General features: G+C 48.7%; 1 protein-coding gene and 1 non-coding gene across 3 annotated transcripts in view; both read left to right on the forward strand.

Moving 5' to 3' along the window:
• The first annotated feature begins 9239 nt into the window (after positions 1-9239).
• On the forward strand, positions 9240-9343 carry LOC131826220 (U6 spliceosomal RNA). The gene has a single exon (XR_009351478.1). It is a non-coding gene; the product is annotated as a U6 spliceosomal RNA (small nuclear RNA).
• A 10341-nt stretch (positions 9344-19684) lies between these two features.
• WNT7A (Wnt family member 7A) overlaps positions 19685-21489 on the forward strand; it is a 60657-nt gene continuing 58852 nt past the window's right edge. The window contains exon 1 of one of the 2 annotated variants that reach the window (XM_059161858.1): positions 19685-20049. In XM_059161858.1, the coding sequence (XP_059017841.1) occupies positions 19979-20049 (71 nt within the window). In that variant the 5' untranslated portion in view covers positions 19685-19978. Of the gene's footprint in view, positions 20050-20582; positions 20857-21489 lie in introns of those variants that run through there. The other variant, XM_059161859.1, reaches the window with a different exon arrangement.

A 21489-nucleotide genomic window follows, 5' to 3' on the forward strand; every position in this document is an offset into this window, starting at 1 on the left:
CCAGGAATCAGCTTCCCTTTGGCTGGCCAACCATACATGACCAGTTACAGCATGCTAATGGGAAGGTGGTATTCTGGGCTAGGGCTCTAGTTGTTGAATGAATTAATTCTGTGATGCTCAATGTCTTACTACTGATGTGGCCGACTGAGCAGGGTGTACTTAGGCTTGGCTGACAGTGGGCAAGGCTGCACTGGCTGAGCGTGTGCCTTCCCTGTCCTGTCCTCCCACACATACAGTCTGTACTCTCAGATCTCTTCTCATTCATCTCTACACCCTGTATTTGCCAGGAACAGGCTTTTCCCTCCACACCCATCAAACCCCAGCCTGGATACCCCACCCCTTTGAAGGTCACTCTTCAAAGACCACAACACAGACCTTCATCCTCAGCTCCCAAACTCTCAGCTCCATCAGGCCGACGGTACTGTCCCTTCTCACCATTCTCCCGGGCTTCACCCGGTCAGTTATCCCAATCATATCAACCCATAAAAACCCCACAGGATATCCTGGTTTGGGGACTTTGTCCCTTTTTTGGAGGACTTTTGGAAATAAACTGATAATCCTGGCTTCCAGTTTCGACATCTCAGTTCAGGAAGACTTGACCTGTAATTCTCCTACCCTGTAATGTCTGTCTCTGGGGTGGCACCATCAAGACTCTCCTCATCCTGTGAAAGCACTGTGAATTTGTTCCTTTTGCTTGTTCTCTGTATGGCTGTACAGAAAACTGGCAATTGGCACACACATACAATGGAATATTACTCAGCTACCATAGGGGCTGAAATCCTGCCATCTGCAGTGATGTGGATGGAGCTAGAGTGGCTCATGCTCGGTGAAACAAGTCAGTCACAGGAAGACAAATACCACATGGCTTCTTCCCATGTGCAACTTACAGGTAGCCAGAACTCAGTGGCTGCTAGAGAAAGCTTTTGGAGTACCGTTTTGGCGCCATCTCGTGTCTAGTACTGAGATCAGCATGTACAAACAAGGAATCAAATACACAGAGCAGAGAGGTGTGGAGGTCTTGAACTACTCTGGGAGGGGTGAGTAGCCAGGTGTCCCTGAAAGCTTAGGGACGGAAGGGAGACGCAACTGGAGGAGCTGGCCCGAAGCCTTATCTCACAGGCACTGAGGGCAGGGGGCGGTGAGCACCTCAGTAATGTCATCAGATGTGCGTTTTAGAACAACTCAGCTGTAGGCGTCTAAGCAGGGGTTCCGAGAAGGCATCAGCGCTGATTTAGTCAGCATGAGCAAGACTACGTTTGCAGTCTCAATTGTTCCACCAGATCACAGGAAAGAATATCTGCCTTCTATCAGAATATAAGCGGGGATTGCTGGCTGTATTGCTCACATCTCTATCCAGACTGCCTAGAACCGTGCCTGGTACAGGATCGTTTTTATCCAAAAATAAAAGGGGCATACTTTACAATATAAAGGCGACATGATAATACTGTCAAAGTGTGGATCCCCTACCCCATCCATCCCTAAAGCACCTTTTTAGAGACTAAGGGGCACGCCCCCAACTTCTCACCAGCTCTATGGGCATACATCTTTGTCCTGAAACCTCACAGATGAAAAAAGGAGCATCAGTGAGTTGGTCCCGCTAAGGGACAAGGTGTTCTTCCCATCTGTGACTCTTTTCACTACTCATGCCCCAGAAATCTCCTTCCTGCCAGTTTCAGGCAAATACTTTGGGACCAGGCAAGGCTGAGGGGTGTGTCAGGGGGGTCACACACACCCCTGTTGGACCGCCAGGTTACAGCATCCCCCGCAAGCCTGGGAAATGTTCTCTAAACAGCGTGAGGGACAGTTACAGCTTCAGAAAAACACTCTTTCGTGTGACCTTGCCCAGGACGCACCCCAACGACAGAGGCAACATTCGCTGCCACTAGAAAATAGGAAAAGTCAGTATCACCCCCTGAGGGGGAGGCCTTAAGAAAAGCTACACACACCGGAGTCTACGGCATCCTTCCATTGCCCCAATTTTACAAATGGGGAAACTGAGGCCACCAAAGGAAGAGAGTCTCTCTGAAAGCTACTTCACAGGCTCAGGAAACACGAGCGTGCGGCTTTCCCGCTGGTCCTAGAAAGGAGGGGTCCAGCGGTGACGCGTGACAGGACTTGCGGAGCAGCCTCACCTCTGCACACACCCCCCGCCTCCACCAGCCCTGGGCACACTCGGCCACAGTCCTGGCTCCCAGCTGCTTGGCTCCCGTGGCATCCACGTTGCCCCGCCACTCGGCTCGGCCTGGCCCGCCTGGGCTCCACCCGACCAGCTCGTTCCAACAGCTGGGCTTCACGTGGCCCCACTTGGCCCAGTCAGGCTCACCAGGACACTAAAGAAGAATTGAAAAAATCCATGGAAACAAATGATAATGAAAACACAACTGTTCGAGATCGGTGGGACACAGCAAAGGCAGCCCTGAGAGGAAAATACATAGTGATACAAGCCTCTCTCAGGAAACAACAAAGGTCTCAAATACACAACCAAACCCTACACCTAAGGAGCTGGAGAAAGAGTGGCAAAGAAAGGCTAAGCCCAGAAGGAGAAGAGAAATCGTAACTATCAGAGCAGAAATCAATGAAATAGAAACAAAAAGAACAGTAGAACAAATCGATGAAACTAGGAGCTGGTTCTTTGAAAGAATCAATAAGATTGATAAACCCCTGGCCAGGCTTATCAAAAAGAAAAGAGCAAGGACCCAAATAAATAAAATCATGACTGAAAGAGGAGAGATCACAACCAACACCAAAGAAATACCAAGAAATACAATTATAAGAACATATTATGAGCAACAATACGCCAGCAAATTTGACAGTCTGGAAGAAATGGTTGCATGCCTAGAGACAGAGACGTATAAACTACCAAATCGGAACCAGGAAGAAATAGACAACCTGAACAGACCCATAACCAGTAAGGAGACTGAAGCAGTCTTCAAAAATCTCCCAACAAGAGCCCGGGGCCAGACGGCTTCCCTGGGGAATTCTACCAAACATTTAAAGAAGAATTCACTCCTATAATCCTGAAACTGTTCCAAAACATAGAAACGGAAGGGAAACTGCCAATCTCACATCATGGGGTCAGCGTTAGCTTGATCCCAAAAGCAGACGAAGATTTCAGACCAATATCCTTGATGAACACAGATGTGAACATTCTCACCAAAATACTAAGCCCATAGGATCCAACAGTGCCTTAAAAGGATTATTCACCATGAACAAATGGGATTGATTCCAAGGCTGCAAGGTTGGTTCCACGTCCACAAATCAAGCGGTGTTATACAATGCATTAATAAAAAAAAAAAAAAAAAAGAGAGAGAGCAAGAACCATAGGATACTCTCAGTAGATACCGAAAAAGCATTTGACAAAGTACAGCATCCTTTCTTGATCAAACTCTTCAAAGTGCAGGGATAGAGGGCACATACCTCAATATCATCAAAGCCATCCATGAAAAAGACACAGCCAATATCATTCTCAATGGAGAAAAACTGACAGCTTTTCGGCTAAGGTCAGGAACACGGCAGGGTTGTCCACTATCACCACTGCTATTCAACATAGTGCTAGAAGTCCTAGCCTCTGCAATCAGACAACAAGAAGAAATTAGAGGCACCCAAATCAGCAAGGAAGAAGTCAAACCATCACTCTTTGCAGATAATAAGACACTTGATGTAAAAAACTCAAAAGACTCCACTCCCAATCCGCTAGAATTTCTATGGGAATTCAGTAAAGTGTCAGGGTATAAAATCGATGCACAGAAATCGATTGTTGCTTTTCTTTTCTTTTTTTTTTTTAATTTACTTTCAGCGTAACAGTATTCGTTGTTTTTACACCACACCCAGTGTTCCTTGCAATCCATGCCCTCTCCAATAGCCACCACCTGGTTCCCCCAACCTCCCACCCCCTGCCCTTCAAACCCTCCGATTGTTTTTCAGACTCCATAGTCTCTCATGGTTCACCTCCCCTTCCAATTTCCCTCAACTCCCTTCTCCTCTCCATCTCCCCTTGTCCTCCATGCTATTGGTTATGCTCCACAAATAAGTGAACCATGTGATCAGTTGCATTTCTATTCACCAACAGCAAGACAGAGGAAAGAGAAATTAAGGAGTCAATCCCATGTACAACTGCACCCCAAACCTTAACATACCTAGGCATAAACCTAACCAGAGAGTCAAAGAACCTCTGCTCAGAAAATGGTCAAGTACTCAGGAAGGAAACTGAGGGAGACACAAAGAAATGGGAAAATGTTCCATGCTCATGGATTGGAAGAACAAATATGGTGAAAATGTCTGTGCTACCTAAAGCAATCTACACGTTTAATGCAATCCCTATCAAAATACCATCAACTGTTTTCAAAGAAATGGAATTAAATAATCCTAAAATTTATATGGAACCAGAGAAGACCTCGAAAAGCCAGAGGAATGTTGAACAGAAAAGCCAAAGTTGGTGGCATCACAATTCCAGACTTCAAGCTCCATTACAAAGCTGTCATCATCAAGATAGTATGGTACTGGCACAAATACAAACACATAGATCAATGGAACAGAACAGAGTGCCCAGAAATGGATGCTCAACTTTATGGTCAACTCATCTCCGACAAAGCAGGAAAGAATGACCAACGTAAAAAAGGTGGTCTCTTCAACAAACGGTGTTGGGCAAATTGGTAAGCAGCCACATGCAGAAGAATGAAACTGGACCATTTCCTTATACCACACACAGACACAGACTCCAAATGGACGAAAGACCTCAATGTGAGAAAGGGATCCATTAAAACCCTTGAGGAGGACATAGACAGCAATCTCCTTGACCTCAGAGGCAGCAACTTCTTCCTAGAAACATCGCCAAAGACAAGCGAAGTAAGGGCAAAAATGAACTATTGGGACTTCATCAAGATCAAAAGCTTTTGCACAGCAAAGGAGACAGTCAACAAAACCAAAAGACAACTGACAGAATGGGAGAAGATATTTGCAAAATACATATCAGAGGAAGGACCAGTACCCAAAATCTGTGAAGAACTTATCAAACTCAACACCCAAAGAACAAATAATCGAATCAAGTAACGGGCAGAGGACGTGAACAGACATTTCTGCAAAGAATACATCCGGATGGCCAACAGACACATGAAAAGGTGCTCCACATCCCTCGGCATCACGGAAATACAAATCAAAACCACAGTAAGATACCACCGCACACCAGTCAGAATGGCTAAAATTAAGAAGTCAGGAAACGACAGATCCTGTTGAGGATGCGGAGAAAGGGGAACCCTCCTACACTCTTGATGGGAATGTAAGCTGGTGCAGCCACTCCGAAAAATGGCATGGAGATTCCTCAGAAAGACGAAAATAGAACTACCCTATGACCCAGCAATCCCGCTACTGGGTATTTCCCCTAAGCATACAAATGTAGCGATCCGAAGGGGCACTTGCACCCAAATGTTTAAAGCAACAATGTCCACAATAGCAAAGCTATGGAAAGAACCTAGATGTCCATCAAGAGATGAATGGATTAAGAAGATGTGGCATACAGTATTCCATTATGTATATATAGATATATGTGTGTGTATACACATATACATATATGTTTATATATACATATATATATTTACACATACAATGGAATACTATGCAGTCATCAAAAAAATAAAATCTTGCCCTGTGCAATGATGTGAATGGAACTAGAGGATATTATGCTGAGAGAAATAAGTCTATCAGAGAAAGACAGTTATCATATGATCTCTCAGATTTGAGGAATTTGGGAGGCAATGTGTGGGGCTTGGGGGCTAGGGAAAGAAAAAATGAAACAAGATGAGATCAGGTGGGAGACAAACCATAAGAGACTCACTCTTTTTTTTTTTTTAAAGATTTTATTTATTTATTTGACAGAGAGAAATTACAAGTACACTGAGAGGCAGGCAGAGAGAGAGAGAAGGAAGCAGGCTCCCTGCCGAGCAGAGAGCCCGATGTGGGACTCGATCCCAGGACCCTGAGATCATGACCTGAGCCGAAGGCAGCGGCTTAACCCACTGAGCCACCCAGGCGCCCAAGAGACTCACTCTTAATCTCACAAAATAAACTGAGTGTTGCCGGGGGAGTGGGGTAGGGAGAGGGTGGTTGGGTTATGGACACTGGGGAGGGTATGTGCTATGGTGAGTGCTTTAAAGTTTGTAAGCCTGACGATTCACAGAACTGTACCCCTGGGGCTAATAAAACATTATATGTTAATAAAAAAATAAACATAGACCAGTGGAACAGAGTACAGAGCCCAGATATGGACCCTCAACCCTATGGTCAATTACTCTTCGACAAAACAGGAAAAAATATACAGTGGAAAAAAGACAGTCTCTTCAATAAATGGTGTTGGGAAAACTGGACAGCTATATGTAGAAGAATGAAACTCGACCATTCTCTTACACCGTACACAAAGATAAACTCAAAATGGATAAAAGACCCCAACGTGAGACAGGAATCCATCAGAATCCTAGAGGAGAACATAGGCAGTAATCTCTTCGATATCAGCCACAGCACTTCTTTCAAGATATGTCTCCAAAGGCAAAGGAAACAAAAATGAAAATAAACTTTTGGGACTTCATCAAAATAAAAGCTTCTGCACAGCAAAGGAAACAGTCAATAAAACAAAGAGGCAACCCACAGAATAAGAGAAGATATTTGCAAATGACAATACAGACAGAAGTTGATATCCAGGATCTATAATGAACTCCTCAAACTCAACACACACAAAACAGGCAATCATATCAAAAAATGGACAGAAGATATGAACATACACTTCTCCAATCAAGACATACAAATGGCTATCAGACACATGAAAAAATGTTCATCATCACTAGCCCTCAGGGAGGTTCAAATTAAAACCACATTGAGATATCACCTTACACCAGTTAGAATGGCCAAAATTAACAAGACAGGAAACAACATGTGTTGGAGGGGATGTGGAGAAAGGGGAACCCCTCTTACACTGTTGGTGGGAATGCAAGTTGGTGCAGCCTCTTTGGAGAACACTGTGGAGATTCCTCAAGAAATTAAAAACAGAGCTTCCCTATGACCCTGCAATTGCACTCCTGGGTATTTACCCCAAAGATACGATGTCGTGAAAAGAAGGGCCATCTGTACTCCAATGTTTATAGCAGCAATGGCCACGGTCGCCAAACTATGGAAAGAACCAAGATGCCCTTCAACGGACGAATGGATAAGGAAGATGTGGTCCATATACACTATGGAGTATTATGCCTCCATCAGAAGGGACGAATCCCCAACTTTTGTAGCAACATGGACGGGACTGGAAGAGATTATGCTGAGTGAAATAAGTCAAGCAGAGAGAGTCAATTATCATATGGTTTCACTTATTTGTGGAGCATAACAAATAGCATGGAGGACATGGGGAGTTAGGAGAAGAGAGTTGGGGGAAATTGGAAGGGAAGGTGAATCATGAGAGACTATGGACTCTGAAAAACAATCTGAGGGGTTTGAAGGCGGGGGGGGTGGGAGGTTGGGGTACCAGGTGGTGGGTATTATAGAGGGCACAGATTACATGGAGCACTGGCTGTGGTGAAAAAATAATGAATACTGTTATGCTGAAAATAAATAAATAAATTTTAAAATAGATAGATAAATAAATAAATAAATAAATAAAATAAAAACCTAAAATAAAATTAAAATTCAGGTAACTTGAAAAAAATATATAAAGAATATGAATAATTTTGAGACAATTCTCAGTGTGCTTTCCCAAAGTTAGTATTAATTTATAATCTCACAAATATTGCAGGAGTACCTGTTTTAATATTGAGAATTGAGAATATAGATTATAAATAGTATTTCATTGTGGTCATTGTGGTTCTATTGCATATTTCTCTATCAATGAGTTTTGTAATTTTTATGTATTTTTGAAATTAATTTTTTCAATCCGTAATTGTCTTCATGTTCTTCTTTATTAGAGTAATAATGATTTTTAGAGCCTTTTATTATGTCTTAAGGATAGTTACCTCTTGTCAAAATTATTTTTACCAACTAAGTATTTATTTTTATGTTATGTCTTGTGCTTGTTTTTTATGATGGACAGAAATTTTAACTTTAGAATTTTACTTTATTACATTATTTCTTCCTTTGTGATCTCTTTTACTGCCTTTCTCTTAGAAAATTCCTTTTTACCTTTATATCATTTAAAAAGACATATGTTTTCATCTAGTATTTTAGAGTTTCATTGTTTACACTAAAATATTTAATAAACCCTTTAATATGGTGTAAGTTACTTGCTTATTTGTTCTTTGATAGGTACAGTTCCAAAAGTCTTTCCTGAATAAATCATCCATCTCTTTTGCATTTGTTTATGACGCTTCTTCACAATATACTTATTTCTTCTGTGTGCTAAATTTTAAAAGTAAAATACGGAGCTAATTTAGACTTGAATTTAATGAAAGAAAACGAATTTAATTGAAATAAAAGCAGTTAGCTTTACTCATTGTTTTGTTACTGTATCAGATATTATTTCCTAAGATATTATTCCCCTAAGATTATAAAAAGCATTAAGAAACTGGAGGTCATGTATTGGTTTAAATTACATGTTTCACTCTCAGCTCTGTTTTTCCCTGCTGTGAAGGATGAGAAAAGTTAAGTCCCTCACACTCTCTTCCCTGCCCACACCCAACACTCTGCCACAGGGTTATTGTTTTTATAATGCCAAGGTCTGTGATAATCACATTTACTCTGCCACCTCCCTTCCCTTGGATGTTTAGACCTAGTTCTGGGTTTATTTGGAAGTATTGCTTACCTCTGGTCCTGTTACTTTGCCTTTTCTCTTTGAGTTCCCTGTCTAAATTTATCTCTGTGCAAAACTTTTATTTCTCATAGCAGAACTGGGAAGCTAGTAAGTGTGAAATCAGGCTTGTTCAAAGACACTTTGCCCATGGCAAATCAGTGCAGAAGTTGAAGATTCTCATCTATACTCACCAGACTCCAGAGACTATGCTCAGGAGAGCAATGGAAGCCATGAGCTTTTAGTCTTGAGCGGGGTGGGGGGAGTATAGTACTCTCTCTTCTGGAAACTTTTAGGGAGGCCAGAGGAGCCTGGATAGGATTGCAGCTAACTCTGATCTGGCGGATGAGGTTTGGGGCTGGGCAGCCTTTCTGTGGTGCCTCTGAAAGGGCTGAGGAGGGAATTAATGAAACAGGTTGCTGGTCCTCGTGGCATAGATTTATCTGGAGTCTGACAACTATGGACAGAAAGTAGAACAGTGAGTGTGCTCACTCTTGGGGCACATATACAAAGATTTGAACAATACAGAAATTAACATGCCCCCTGTGCAAGGGTGACACACAAATTTGTGAAGCATTCCATATAAAAGGGGAAAAAAGACAGTAGAACAGTGAGGAAGCCCAAAGCGTCTGTTTCCCTTCTATTAGAAACAAAATTCCCCAACCAGGAACCTAAGCAAAAAGAGATCTATTTTCATTTCACTTGGTGGAAAAAATGAAATCCCAGAGGGGTAGTCTGGTCTACAATGGCAGCTCATTCATGCTGCAAACCCAGAGTCCTTCTTGGTTTCCATTCTGCCCTTCTCAAGATGGCAGCCGGAGGATTACCAAGAAGGAGAAACTCAAGGGACTAAGAACTTGTGACTTCCACCTACATCTCTGGCCACAACAGAGTCCTGGCCACTCCTAACAGCCTCAAATGCTGGGATATATCATTTTGTGAGTCTGTCAAAAGACAAGAGCTTTGTCTCATGATAATCTCATGTTTCTTCATTGCTTTTCAAGTTATGGTAGTAACCGCTACACTTAACTCATTTACAGATATTTGTAGTAAGTTCCAAATGTGGGTCAAGCACAGCACTCACTGCCATGGTCACGGTGGTGAAGTGACAAGAGTCTGTTCACATGCGTCACTTGGGGTGCTCACTATGTGCAAAACTTTTATTTCTCATAGCAGCACTGGGAAGTTAAGTACTATTATCCCCATCTTGTGGAAAAGTAAATAGAGGCTGTGAGAAGTTAATAACCAATTCAAGTGTCCATAATTATGTAACAGAGTCAGAATCTGAGCCTATGTTGGTCTCCTCCAAAGATTCGGCTCTTTAATAATTTTTCTACACTAGTGCTTTCCATCCCTGGCACATCCAGTGCCTGGGACCCAGCCCTCAGATTCTGATTTAATTGGTTGAAGGAGAAGCCCAGGTATCAGTAAGCTTGTATTATCTTATTTAATCCCCACAACAACTGGAGATGGAGGTATTTTTCTATTTAAAATTAGGCAAACTACGATCCAGAGAGGTAGACTCACTTGCCCAAGGTCACAGAGCAAGTCCACAGTGGAGCTGGGATGTGTGTCCACAACTCTACCATCTCCAAAGGGCTGTCCTTGGCTCCAGAAAAAGGTGACTTCCATTAAGTTGTTGAGTACACTGGCCACCCCCTCTGCTCTAGCCAGCCCAGAAGCCTCCCTGGGAATGTGTGTGCCTGAGGCGCAGGGCATCATGTGGAAGCTGGGTGATAATCAGGTCAGGTTATGCCAGGATGTGCGGTGGAAGCCCAGCCTGCTGAAGGCAGGGGTGTGTCTGGGCCAGGGTGGGGGCCGGACACGGGGATGCACTTTTTCCCCAGCACAACAAGCTGTGGGCTTCCTCCTCCCTCGCTGAGCCCTGCCTGATATGTCCAGCCCCGAACAGGTCATTAACCAGGGACTGGAGGGCTGGCAGGCAGGCAGGGACCCAGGGCCAATACCCAGAGGAAGTCACATGGCAGGGGTCACAGGACTGACCCAGGAATGGTGAAGGGAGGGAGATATTTCAAGCTTGAGAGGAAGGGCCCCGCCCACGAATGAATCACCCGGGACAGATTATCCTGAGGAAGACCTTGGGGTGGAATTGTGATAAGCACCATCCTCCCAAGGTGACCAGGAGCCTGCGGTCAGCTGGCCAGTGATCAGCCAGGCCACATGGGACGGGCGCACTCAGATGTATCTAAGAAGCCCGTGATGCATTGTCGAAGTGAATTCTCAGAGACCTTACACATAAGAATGAGCATCTCCCCTTTTCAGGATGAGAAAACAAAGTTCTGGAGCTAAGTCACTCACTCAAGGTCACATGGCTGAGGTGGGGTTTGAAATGGGAGCCTGGCTTTCTCTTGTGGCCCCCTGGCTTCCCCAAAGCCGGAAGCTGAGATCACAATAGCCCTCCCTCTCCACTTGCTCCCTGTGAGGACCCACAGTTTCACAGACAAAATGACCAGGTTCTACCCGTAATGGCAAGCCTGGCCTCAGGTCTCATGCTTGCTTCTGGATGAGGCACTAGACTCGTCCAAACTCCTCAAGGTATGAATGGGAACGATGGATCTCAGAGAGGGCAAATGACTTACCCAGAATTCCAGGGTAAGACCTGATTCCTGCCTCCTAGCCCATGGGTCTGTGCACTGCACTAGTATTTGGATCCTCAACAGCTTCCGCTCCAATGAAGCCAGACATGGCTGGTACCCAGGGAGCTGCTTAGAAGCGGAAAAGTGACTCCCACCACTGCCAGGAAGTCCTGCTTGATCTGGAGGGGACCTGGGCATCTGTATTTGTAACCAAGTCATTCTGATAGCCTAAGAAGTTTGAGAAACACTGGCATAGATGATCTTTAAGATTCCTTCTGGTCCTGAAGGCTGGGTTCCAGTATATGTCATTACCATTAACATCACCATCATCATCATCAAATACCAACATATGTTGAGTGTGTAATATATATGAGACACTCTTCTAGATGCTTTACATATATGACTGTGTGTAACTCAGAGGTAGCATTATTATCATCCCCATTTTACAGAGGAGGAAACTGAGGCTGAGGGAGGTTAATCATTTTCCTAAGATAGCACAGCCAATGGCTGAGCCAAGACTCAAGGCTGGATCTGCTGCTCCGGTGGCCTCAGCAGCCTTTTTTATGTGACTTTTTCCCAAGATGGCCATGTTTTGGGGCCCTCTAGTACCTGCTTTGGGGTTCAGTCTCCCCATTTATGGGAAGGACAGTCTCTTTGCACCCTTCACGCCCTGCCCCAAATTTGCAAACAGCCCTTTGTGTTTGCTGCCCAGCCGGGCAGTTAACAGGGCTTTGGCAGCAAGAGGAGTGAGATGCTGCTTTTCCAGTCCTGCTGCCCATGTTCCAACTCCTCCCAGTCAGGTGCTTTGGCCCTAATCATCCTGGCCCTGCTGTGTTGCATGCTGAATCTGGAGTAAGCAGAAACTCATGCATAGCAGTGGGAGGGCTGGGATGGAGATGAAACCGGCGGAGAGCATCCCCACCTGTTGTTGGCAGGGGTGGGAAGATGCAGGGGGAAGACAGATAGGGAACTGATAGTTAATTTTTATGAAGCACTCACTGTGGGCCAGACAGCTTGTTGCCAGACAAGCATATGAACCTCTCAACACCTCAGTTTTGTCTTCTGGAAAATGAGGTGGTTATGAGGAGTCAGTGAGACCCATTCTATGACTTGGTTATCCAACTCTCATCCACTGAGGGCTGATTGGGTGGCAGCTGTCATTCTAGGAAATGCAGCAACAAGGCGACAAGTATCCGTCCCTCACAGGGCTAACAGCGCAGCCGGGAAAATAGGCTTATAAAAATAAGTCAACAAAGAAACACATCGTGTAAAGTGGGACCAACTAGCAATAAATGCGAGGAAGTGAAAGAAAGCCAGGGTAAGGTGCGTGTAGAGTGCCGTGAAGGGACAGGATGGACGGTCAGGGACTGCTTGAATGAAGTAAGGAAGCATTGATAAAACTACCTGGGAGGAGTGTTTCCAGGGAGAAAAGAGATAAAGAGTCCATCTGGGAGCACACAGTAGGTGCTCAATAAATGCTGAATGCCATCATAGTTCAGAAGGAGGGACCATTTCCTTATTTCACTAGGTGGGAGGTCTCCATGTTGCTGCTGCTTCCTAGCTGTAGAAGGCTAGGGAACCTGCAGTCTCCCCCTTCTCATCCCACTTGCCTCCACCCCAGGACAGAGGGCCTGGAGGTCAATAGCACCAAGCAGGAGGGGGAGGAAAAGCTTCTGTGGAAAGGCTGCACAACACCAACCAGCCTGACACATAGTAGGAGCTTTCCTGAGTGGAGACTGTGCTGCCAGTCACACAGAGGCTTGACACTGTTCAGCCACAAGATAAGAGAGGCTCCCTCTCTTGTGAAAACCTCCACAGGACTGGGTCACTGCTCTGCTCAGATACAGGGGATATTAGCGGCTTCCCACACTTACAGAATGAAGTCTACAGGCTCTCAATGCCTCTCTCAATTCCTGATCAGCTTTAGCAGCCTTCTTTCCAGCTCCTCCCCATCTCCTCCCAACTCGTGACTCTCTACAGGCTGGATACCCTGAGTCCTGTGAACATCACCTGAGCGTGACATCTGTGAATCCTCTTCTGGAAGTTCTCATGTGAGGTCAGGGAAAACAACCAGCACAAGTTGTATCAAGGTGATACAGTGAGCTGGCTTCTGTGACAGGAGCCAGCATGGGGACCCATGGAGATTAGTATTCTTTGTGGAGTCGTCTTCCAGGGATGGCTTCTGGAGGAGGGTAACTGCATCTCAAAGTGTGTTTTTTGTCATGCAGTTCTCAGAGGAGTCCTCAGAGAGGTCTTTTCTGGCCACACTGGCTGAGGGACCCCGCCAAGCCACTCTCTTTCATGTTACTTATGAAGACTGCCCTGTGATGGTGACTGGCCCCTGACCTCTTGGAGATCCCCCTTCAGCATGAGGAGGCAGACAAGGAGGAGACAGGGCACAGGAAGAAAAGCAGGGTCCCCGCAGTAGCCAGTGCTGTAAAGGGAATAGATGGAGGAAGGGAGAGAAGGTGGCTGGAGGTGAGGCTACTTTAGACCGAGTGGCCTGGGAAGGTGTCTCAGAGGGGTGACATTTCAGGGACTTTCTCAAAGCCACACAGGGTCATGACAAAGTGGAGAGGAGAACTCATTCTCTTGGCTTCCTTAGAAGAGCTTCTGCTTCATGTCCCATGGTCCCAGAGCTCCCCTCTGCTGAAAAACCCACACTTTTCTAACAGCTTTCCCCAGACACCCATCACCAGGGACCTGGCTCATGGGAATCTCTGCTCCTCCCAGTCACTTCCAGAGCTCTAAATACTTGAGTTATAGAAACTTTCTCTCTGGCTTGTGTTGCTACAGTTTTCTTATAAGCACAAATGAAGAAACAAAAGAAGCAAATACACATGGGAAGATTCTATGACCCGACCCCCATGAATCGACACCAAAGGCTGTCTTTTAACACCGACATCCTATCCTGATTGGTGGTGGCACCAAGTGGTGCCTGGGATCCTTCCATTAATTTAATGCTATAGTAGCGTACACAGCATTGTAAACACCTTATGATGGGGCATCTCAAACCTCACAACAACCCTAAGAGGTAGAAGCTGTTATAATCCCCAGTTACAGATGAGGGAACTGAAGCAAAGAGAATTTAAGTAACTTTCCCAAGATCGCAGAGATAACAGAACGAAGCCAGAATTTGAACCATCCTAGAGCCTTCATTTACAACAGGGTCTGGTAACTAGCAGTGCTCAGGGCATATCCCGAACAATGTTAACAAAGCCTCTCCTTCTGTATCCAGCGGGGGAGCCAAAGGCCAGGGTCCTGCCCCAGGCATGCTTGGCAGGATGGCTGCACCTGCTAAAGAGACACCTGCTAAAGAGACACCCTTCTCCCTTGATCCAGGCAGAAAGAGACAAATGGTGAGAAAGCCTCTTGCTTAGCATAGCTCTGTTAAAGAAGAGCTTTCCGCAATAGATCCCACTGAGTCATGAAGCAGTTAGTTAGCCGGTTCAGGGTCTTGCAATGAATCAGACACAGCTCCTACTGGTGGAGCTCTCAGTCAAGTGATTTTCAGCCCTGAAGCCCAACAACTCTTAAAAACAAAACAAAACAAAACAAAACAAAAAACTGACCTGGGACGCCTGGGTGGCTCAGATGGCTAAGCAGCTGCCTTCGGCTCAGGTCATAATCCCAGCGTCCTGGGATTGAGTCCCACATCGGGCTCCTTGCTCAGCTGGAAGCCTGCTTCTCCCTCTGCCTCTGCCTCTGCCTGCCACTCTGTCTGCCTGTGCTCATTCTCTCTGACAAATAAAATAAAATAAAATAAAAACTGACCTGGATTTTGCAGCTATTAAGTGGCAGAGATGGTATTCAGACCCAAGCCTTTTTGACCCCAAGGTCTATGCTCTTTTTATCAAGCCATAGTTGTCCTCGGTCAATGCTGGCTGCTGGGGATACAGAGAGGCAGGAGAGGGGGTCCTGTCTACAGGGATCTCAAGTTCTAATGGGAAAGGGAGGCGCGTGAGCTCAGATATCCTTCCAGGATCAGCTAAAGGGCCATGGAGCACAAAGGGGAAAAAATGCATTATGATATTCTCTCCTCAAAGGAGGGAGTCATGTCCGCTGTGTTTACTCCTGGATCCCATATCCAGCACACTTTTATCTTCAGTGAATGTTTGATGGATGGATGGGTGAATGAAAGAGGAAGAGACCAAGTGCCTTGGACAGAGGCAAGGTTAATCAGGGAAGGCTTTTCAGATGAGTTCCCATTGGGGAGGACCTTGAAGGATGAGAGGCATTGGCCAGGTGAAAATGAGGGGAAAGGCATCCCAGACATATGAAAAGGAATAGCAGGATGGAGTAACAGTCCCAAGTTTGTTTGTTTTTTATTTGTACTCACAGTACGCACACACAGTTGGAGACTTATTATATATGATATCCTGTTATTTTCTAGTCTATTTTCATTTTGCAAATATTAGTGGAAGCTCACTAATTTTTCATGATACGGGTACAGGGGATTTGGACAAAGTGGAGGCTGGAAATCCAGACCATAAAGATCTCTGGATTCTTGAGTTGATGAGTTTGGACCCTTTTCAGTCCTTGCTTCCCCTCTGAGGTCTGACCCTGCAAACTCTTTTCTCCCTCTCTACCTCTTCGAGTAATTTCCTGCCCGCTCTACCTTCTTCCTCCCCAGTTGGTCTTTTTAATCGTGCTGAGCTGGGGCTCTGTGCTGGCTGTCCCCACTTGGCCTTCTCCACCTCTCCAACATCTCACCCAGGCCTTGCGGAGACTGTCACTCTCGAAAGCCCACACCTGCCTGCCTGAGAGCCTGGCCCATTTATCAGCGGCCCTTTCAGTGACCACAGACACATCAGCCTCAGACCTGCTTCTCCCTGTCTCATTTCTGTGTTGCCCTCACCAGCCACAGTGCCTCCAGGACGGAATCTTGTTCTTGGGGATGTCATGCTGTCTATTCTTCTTTCAAACCAGATCGCCCCTCTGTCCACTTTTCTCCTTGCCACCCAGCACCACCCTTGTGTGCACTGGCCTTCCTGCTCCACCTATCTTGTCGACAACCCCTGCCTCCACGTGTTGCCCCTTCTCTCAATTCCCCGTAAAAGCTGCCATGAGCCTTCCGAAGCATGAATCTGATTGTGTGACACCCTTCTTCCCTTTATGATAAAGCCCAAACCCATTAATAAGCCTGTGTCCCCAGACTCCCTGTTGGGTCTTATCTCCACAGCCCTCCCTAACCCTATTCCCTCTGATGCTCCATTCACCAGGCTCCTCAGACTTTCAGAGGCCCTGCTTCCTCGGGCTTTGAAAGCTCTGTCTGGTGAACCCCAACTCATTCCTTCTGGATCCCAGATTAGGAACATATTCCATGACCCACCCGTTTGGGAGCCCTCTTTTCTGTGTTCCCACAGCCCTCTGTGCATCTCCCTCCTCAATGCCTAATACCTTCTTCACTATCCCAGTGGCCCCTGCCTCTCTTTTCCACTAGACAGGAAGCACAGTTGAAGGATTAAGAGCAGAAGTCAGAACTCCATAGGTTCAAATCTCAATTCTGCCATGTGACAGCTGTGGGAGTTTGGGATTTTATTTAATCCCTACATGATTCGCCTTCTCCATTCTATAAGATGATGATAATTATGCTAATAATAATATTAACAAAAAGAATGGCACCTACCTCAGAGTATTGTTAAAGGATTAAATGAGTCAAGGTGCTGATGACAGAGTCTGGCACATAGGAAGCTCCACCTGTATGCCAGATCATCAAATCAGTCCACAGACTAGATGCTCCAGGAGGGCAGACACAGGATTTACTTTACCCACTGTTATATCCCAGCACTTTGCCCCGATGTCCCAGTCGTGAGTGTCCCCCAATATCTGTAACGCAAATGAAACTTTGGTCTAAGAGGAGGACAATGCATACAGGAAAGAGAGGACACATTTGAGTGATGCCTTGAAGGAAAACTGCTCAGAGCTCGTCTGAGAGTGGGAGAGGAGGAGGAGGAATACAGGAGGAAGAGCATGGCTAAGACACACTTTGTGACTGTTCCTCCCAGTCCCTTGGCTGCTCCATTCTTCCTCCCCCTCTGTCATTCACTGCTACCTTCATCAATGGGAAAGATCCCGCTAGCCTAGGGGTCACTGTTCATTCCTCTCTTTCCCTCCCCCTTCTCAGTTGGGCCCTTCCAAGTCCTATCAGAGCTGCCTGTGACCTAGGCCCAGCATCCCCCTTCTCCCCACACTTCACTCCCACCTTAGTTGTTACAATTATTAGGTAACAGGCACTACCCCCAAATATAGTGGCATAAAGCAATCATTTCATTATATTCACAAGTTATGAGGCTTGGAAATTTACACAGGGCACACTGGGATGAATGCAGAAATCCCTGTCCACAGTGCCTCAGCGGGAGGACTCCAAATAAGGGGATTCCAAGTGCTGGAATCATCTGGAGGTTCCTTCACTCACACGTCTGATGCCTGGGCCGGGATAATCCCAGTGCTGAAGTGGGACTGTGGACTGGGCTTCCTCACATCATGGCAGCCTCCAGACTCCTTCCAGAATAGCTCAGGGCTCCGGCGGGAATGTTCCGGCCAACAAGGCGGAAGCTGCATTGTGTCTTATGACCTAGCCTGAAAGCCTTGGAGCATCACTCCCGCCACACAAGAGCCCACCTGGATTCATGCAGGGAGAGCACAGAAAGCCCTCCTCTCAATGGGAGGCACGTGGAATAATTGTGTGGCTGTGTTTTAAAACCACCAATGTCTCGTGCCTGGACCCATGGGGTAGTCTCCTTTCTGGTCTTCCTGGCTCCACCTTGCCTAGCCTGACACTTCACCCCTCAGCTGCCTGGGGGTCTCCACAGGGAGCTTTTGAACACACACATCAGATGAGTCACCTTTCCTCCTATCCCTCCAATGTCTTCCCGCTGAATTTCCCCTGTGAAATCTAAGCTCCCTGACATGCTTACACAGCTCTGTGGGATCTGTGAGCCCCCATCTCCTCCCATCTACCCCACCAGGCTTCTTTCTTGTTCTTGAGAACAGCCCCACATCCCCTCCTGGGGTTCATGTGCACCTCCAAGCTTCTATATGGTTGTCCTCCCTCTTTAAATGCTGGGACCCCAGATCCTGCATCCTTCAGGTCTCAACTGGAATGCCACCTACTCAGATCTCAGATAAATCCCCAGGAGTCCAATGTGTATCTCTCTCATCCCTCTGCCTTATCATCTTCACCTCTCCCTGTGATGTCTGAAATTATGCTTTTGTTGACCTCTGTCTGTCTCCCTGACTCCAAGAGAGAAGGTCCTTTGTCCTTCTTTCCTTGTATCCTTGGTGCCCACCATGATGCCTGGCACAGACACTTGTGTGATGCGAGTGAAGGCATGAACAGCGGTTTTCAGGTAAGACTTAGAAAAGCAATTCTAAAGGACAGGCAAGCCCTGCGAGGTGGTGGTTAATGTGTGTGGTGGGGGGGCTGTTTCCAATCTGGCTCTCCCACTTACCAGCTGGTGACTTTGGGGAAACACCTTCGCGTCTCTGAGCCTCAATTTCTTCAGCTGAAACGTGAGCCCAAGGGCTCCGCTAGCTCACTGGACTGGGGTTTACGTCGCAGGAAGGGATCTGCACCTCTGGTCGGCGAGCAAGCTCAGAGCACCGGTTTGGGGAGGAGGTGAAGCTACAACACCCGCCGTGCCCACCAGGTGTCGCCGCGAGCGCGCGCTGAGCTACCGGCCGCGCCAGGCGCTTTCGGGCGGCTCGGGCTGCTTGGGAGGCCTACGTCTGGGTCCTGTGCGGGGCATCCTGGCCGCCGCCCGACTCCGACTGTCCGCTAGGAGCGGCATTCCAGAAGAGGCTGCCCTACCAGGGCACCCACCTGCCGCACCTCCTAGAATAGACAGGGGTGAGGAAGGAATATGCTGAGCCAGTTATCCCCACTCCGCGGAAGGGGGCGCTCTCTGAAGCTGGGCAAGGAAGCCTGGGGAAAGGGGGAACCCGGGTGCCACCTAACACCACCTAGCTCTGAGCGCTCGGCCGGGCGGGAAGGACAACGAGGCAAGCCAGGGCGCGGGAATTCTCGACTGAGCCTTGATCCTTTCAATCCCACGGGCAGTCGCAGGGCGCCAGCTCGACCGCAACTTGAGAGTTAGCGACCAGTGGGGGTCCAGAAGACTCCCACCGCCCCCTGCCCGGCTCCGCGCCCTGGAGCCGGGAGGGGGCGCCGCGGGAGCGCGTGGGGCAAGGCGTGAGCGCGCTCTTAGAGCTGGCGGCCGGGTCCCGCGGTCGCGGGGGTGCGGGGCGGGCGCTCCCGAGAGACGGGAGGGGGAGGGGCGGGGGAGGGGGCAGGGGAGGGACGGGAGAAAGGAGGGAGGGAGGGGCGGGGGCGGGCGGCAGCAGCGCCCCCGCACTCCCCGCGCCTCACACACTTGCACCCGCCGCTCGCGCGCAGCCCGGCGTCGCCCCGCGCCGCGCTCGCTCCTCCCTCCCTCCTCCCGCTCCGTGGCTCCCGCGCTCCCGGCGAGGCTCAGGCGCCGAGCGAGCGGACGGGCGCACGGACAGACGGCACCCGGGACGCCTAGGCCCGCGCCTCCCGGGCGGGCTATGTTGATAGCCCCGCCGGGGCCGGCCCGCGGGATCAGCACAGCCCGGCCCGCGGCCCCGTCGGCCAGCGGGGACTATGAACCGGAAAGCGCGGCGCTGCCTGGGCCACCTCTTTCTCAGCCTGGGCATGGTCTACCTCCGGATCGGGTAAGGGCCGCTCGCATCCCCTGCACGCGTGTCCCGGCAAAGTTGGCCTGGCCCGGGGAGGGGGTCGGCCGCTGGCCACCAACTTCTTAGGCCCCTCAGAGAGTCTGGGTGGGCGCACAAAGACACCGCCCCCCCGCCCGCAGGCGGGCGCCCTAGGGGCGCTCACAGCTCTGGAGATTGGGCAGAAGTCCGGCCCTCCTGAAGATGTCGGAGTCGGGTAACCCTCAGAACCAGAGACAGCCAGTACGACGGTGCAGCCTGGGGGACTCCGAACTAGCTGCTGCAAAGGCCAGCCTCTCCTAGGGTCACTTCTGACCCGGGCATAGGAACAGCAGGTTCCCCCAGGAACACCGGAGCCAGGAGTCAGGACGACAGCCGCTCCCAAGGAGCTCAGACCCCAGAGCCCGAGAGGACTTCTGTTCACAGAGTCACGGACACAGCCTCTCCTGGAGACAGGGCAGTCCCCGGGTAGCAGGCGGGGCCGGTCCTTGCAACGGGGAACAGGTACCTAGAGGGAGGGACCTTCGCTGGCACAAACATAAACCGCTCTCAGATCCCTGACACCACCCAATTTCCAAGAACCCTCAGTACTCCTAGAGCCCTTCCCCAGGCCAAGGGGACAGCTCCTTCCATCCCCAACGCACACACACAAAGGTGGGACGAGAGATGGCCCTAGACACCCAGAGAGGCAACCTCCAAGAGCCAGCGCCAAAGAGAGGCAGGCCACCCCGCCCCCTAAAACCGGGCACCAGAGTCCTCTGGCGCGCGGAGCAGTCTTCCCTGCTGCACTCCAGCATTTCCACGGAGGTGGGGCCCGGGGCGGCGCTCTGGCTGGAAAGTGGGAGGCGGTGGCTCAGGACGCGTCTTGGAGCCGCATTTACAGGGCCAGTCACCCTTTGTACTTAGGAGATAATGCATGTGAAGCACGGAGGGGTAGGGGTGGGGGGCTTTAGGGTTTGATAGAGGTACTGGCGCTAAAGGGCCACCTTGGCTGGTTTCACAAAACCTGCTTTCCCACCGCCGGGGGTTGGGGGGAATCTCCCCACTGCCCGGCTTTGGGGAGGCGGCCGGCTGCGGGGGCTGCAGCGAGAGTGTGTGTGTGTCTGTGTGTGGCAGAGCCTTTGTGTTTTGCCAAGTATCACTCCTCCCCTTTTCCCACCCCGCGTCTCGGTAGCGGGCTTTTCGCAAGTTGAACGGCCCTGGCTGCAAGCAGGTGCGCGAAGAGCGGACAAGGCGGCCGCCGGCCGCGACCGCGGACCGAGAGACGACCGCAGGCGGAGAGGCGGCTGCGGGGCTCGCGCGCTGTCTGCCTGCGGGTGTGTTTTAAGTGTTATTGATTCGTCCGCGTCTGGGTGGCTTTTTTCTCCCTGCTTTAATCTTCATCTTGGCCCGTGCCCCGCCGCCCCGCGCGCGTCCAGCATCCAGGAAGCTGGTCGGGCT

Source organism: Mustela lutreola, chromosome 2 (assembly GCF_030435805.1).
Source record: "Mustela lutreola isolate mMusLut2 chromosome 2, mMusLut2.pri, whole genome shotgun sequence".
Lineage (NCBI taxonomy): Eukaryota > Metazoa > Chordata > Mammalia > Carnivora > Mustelidae > Mustela > Mustela lutreola.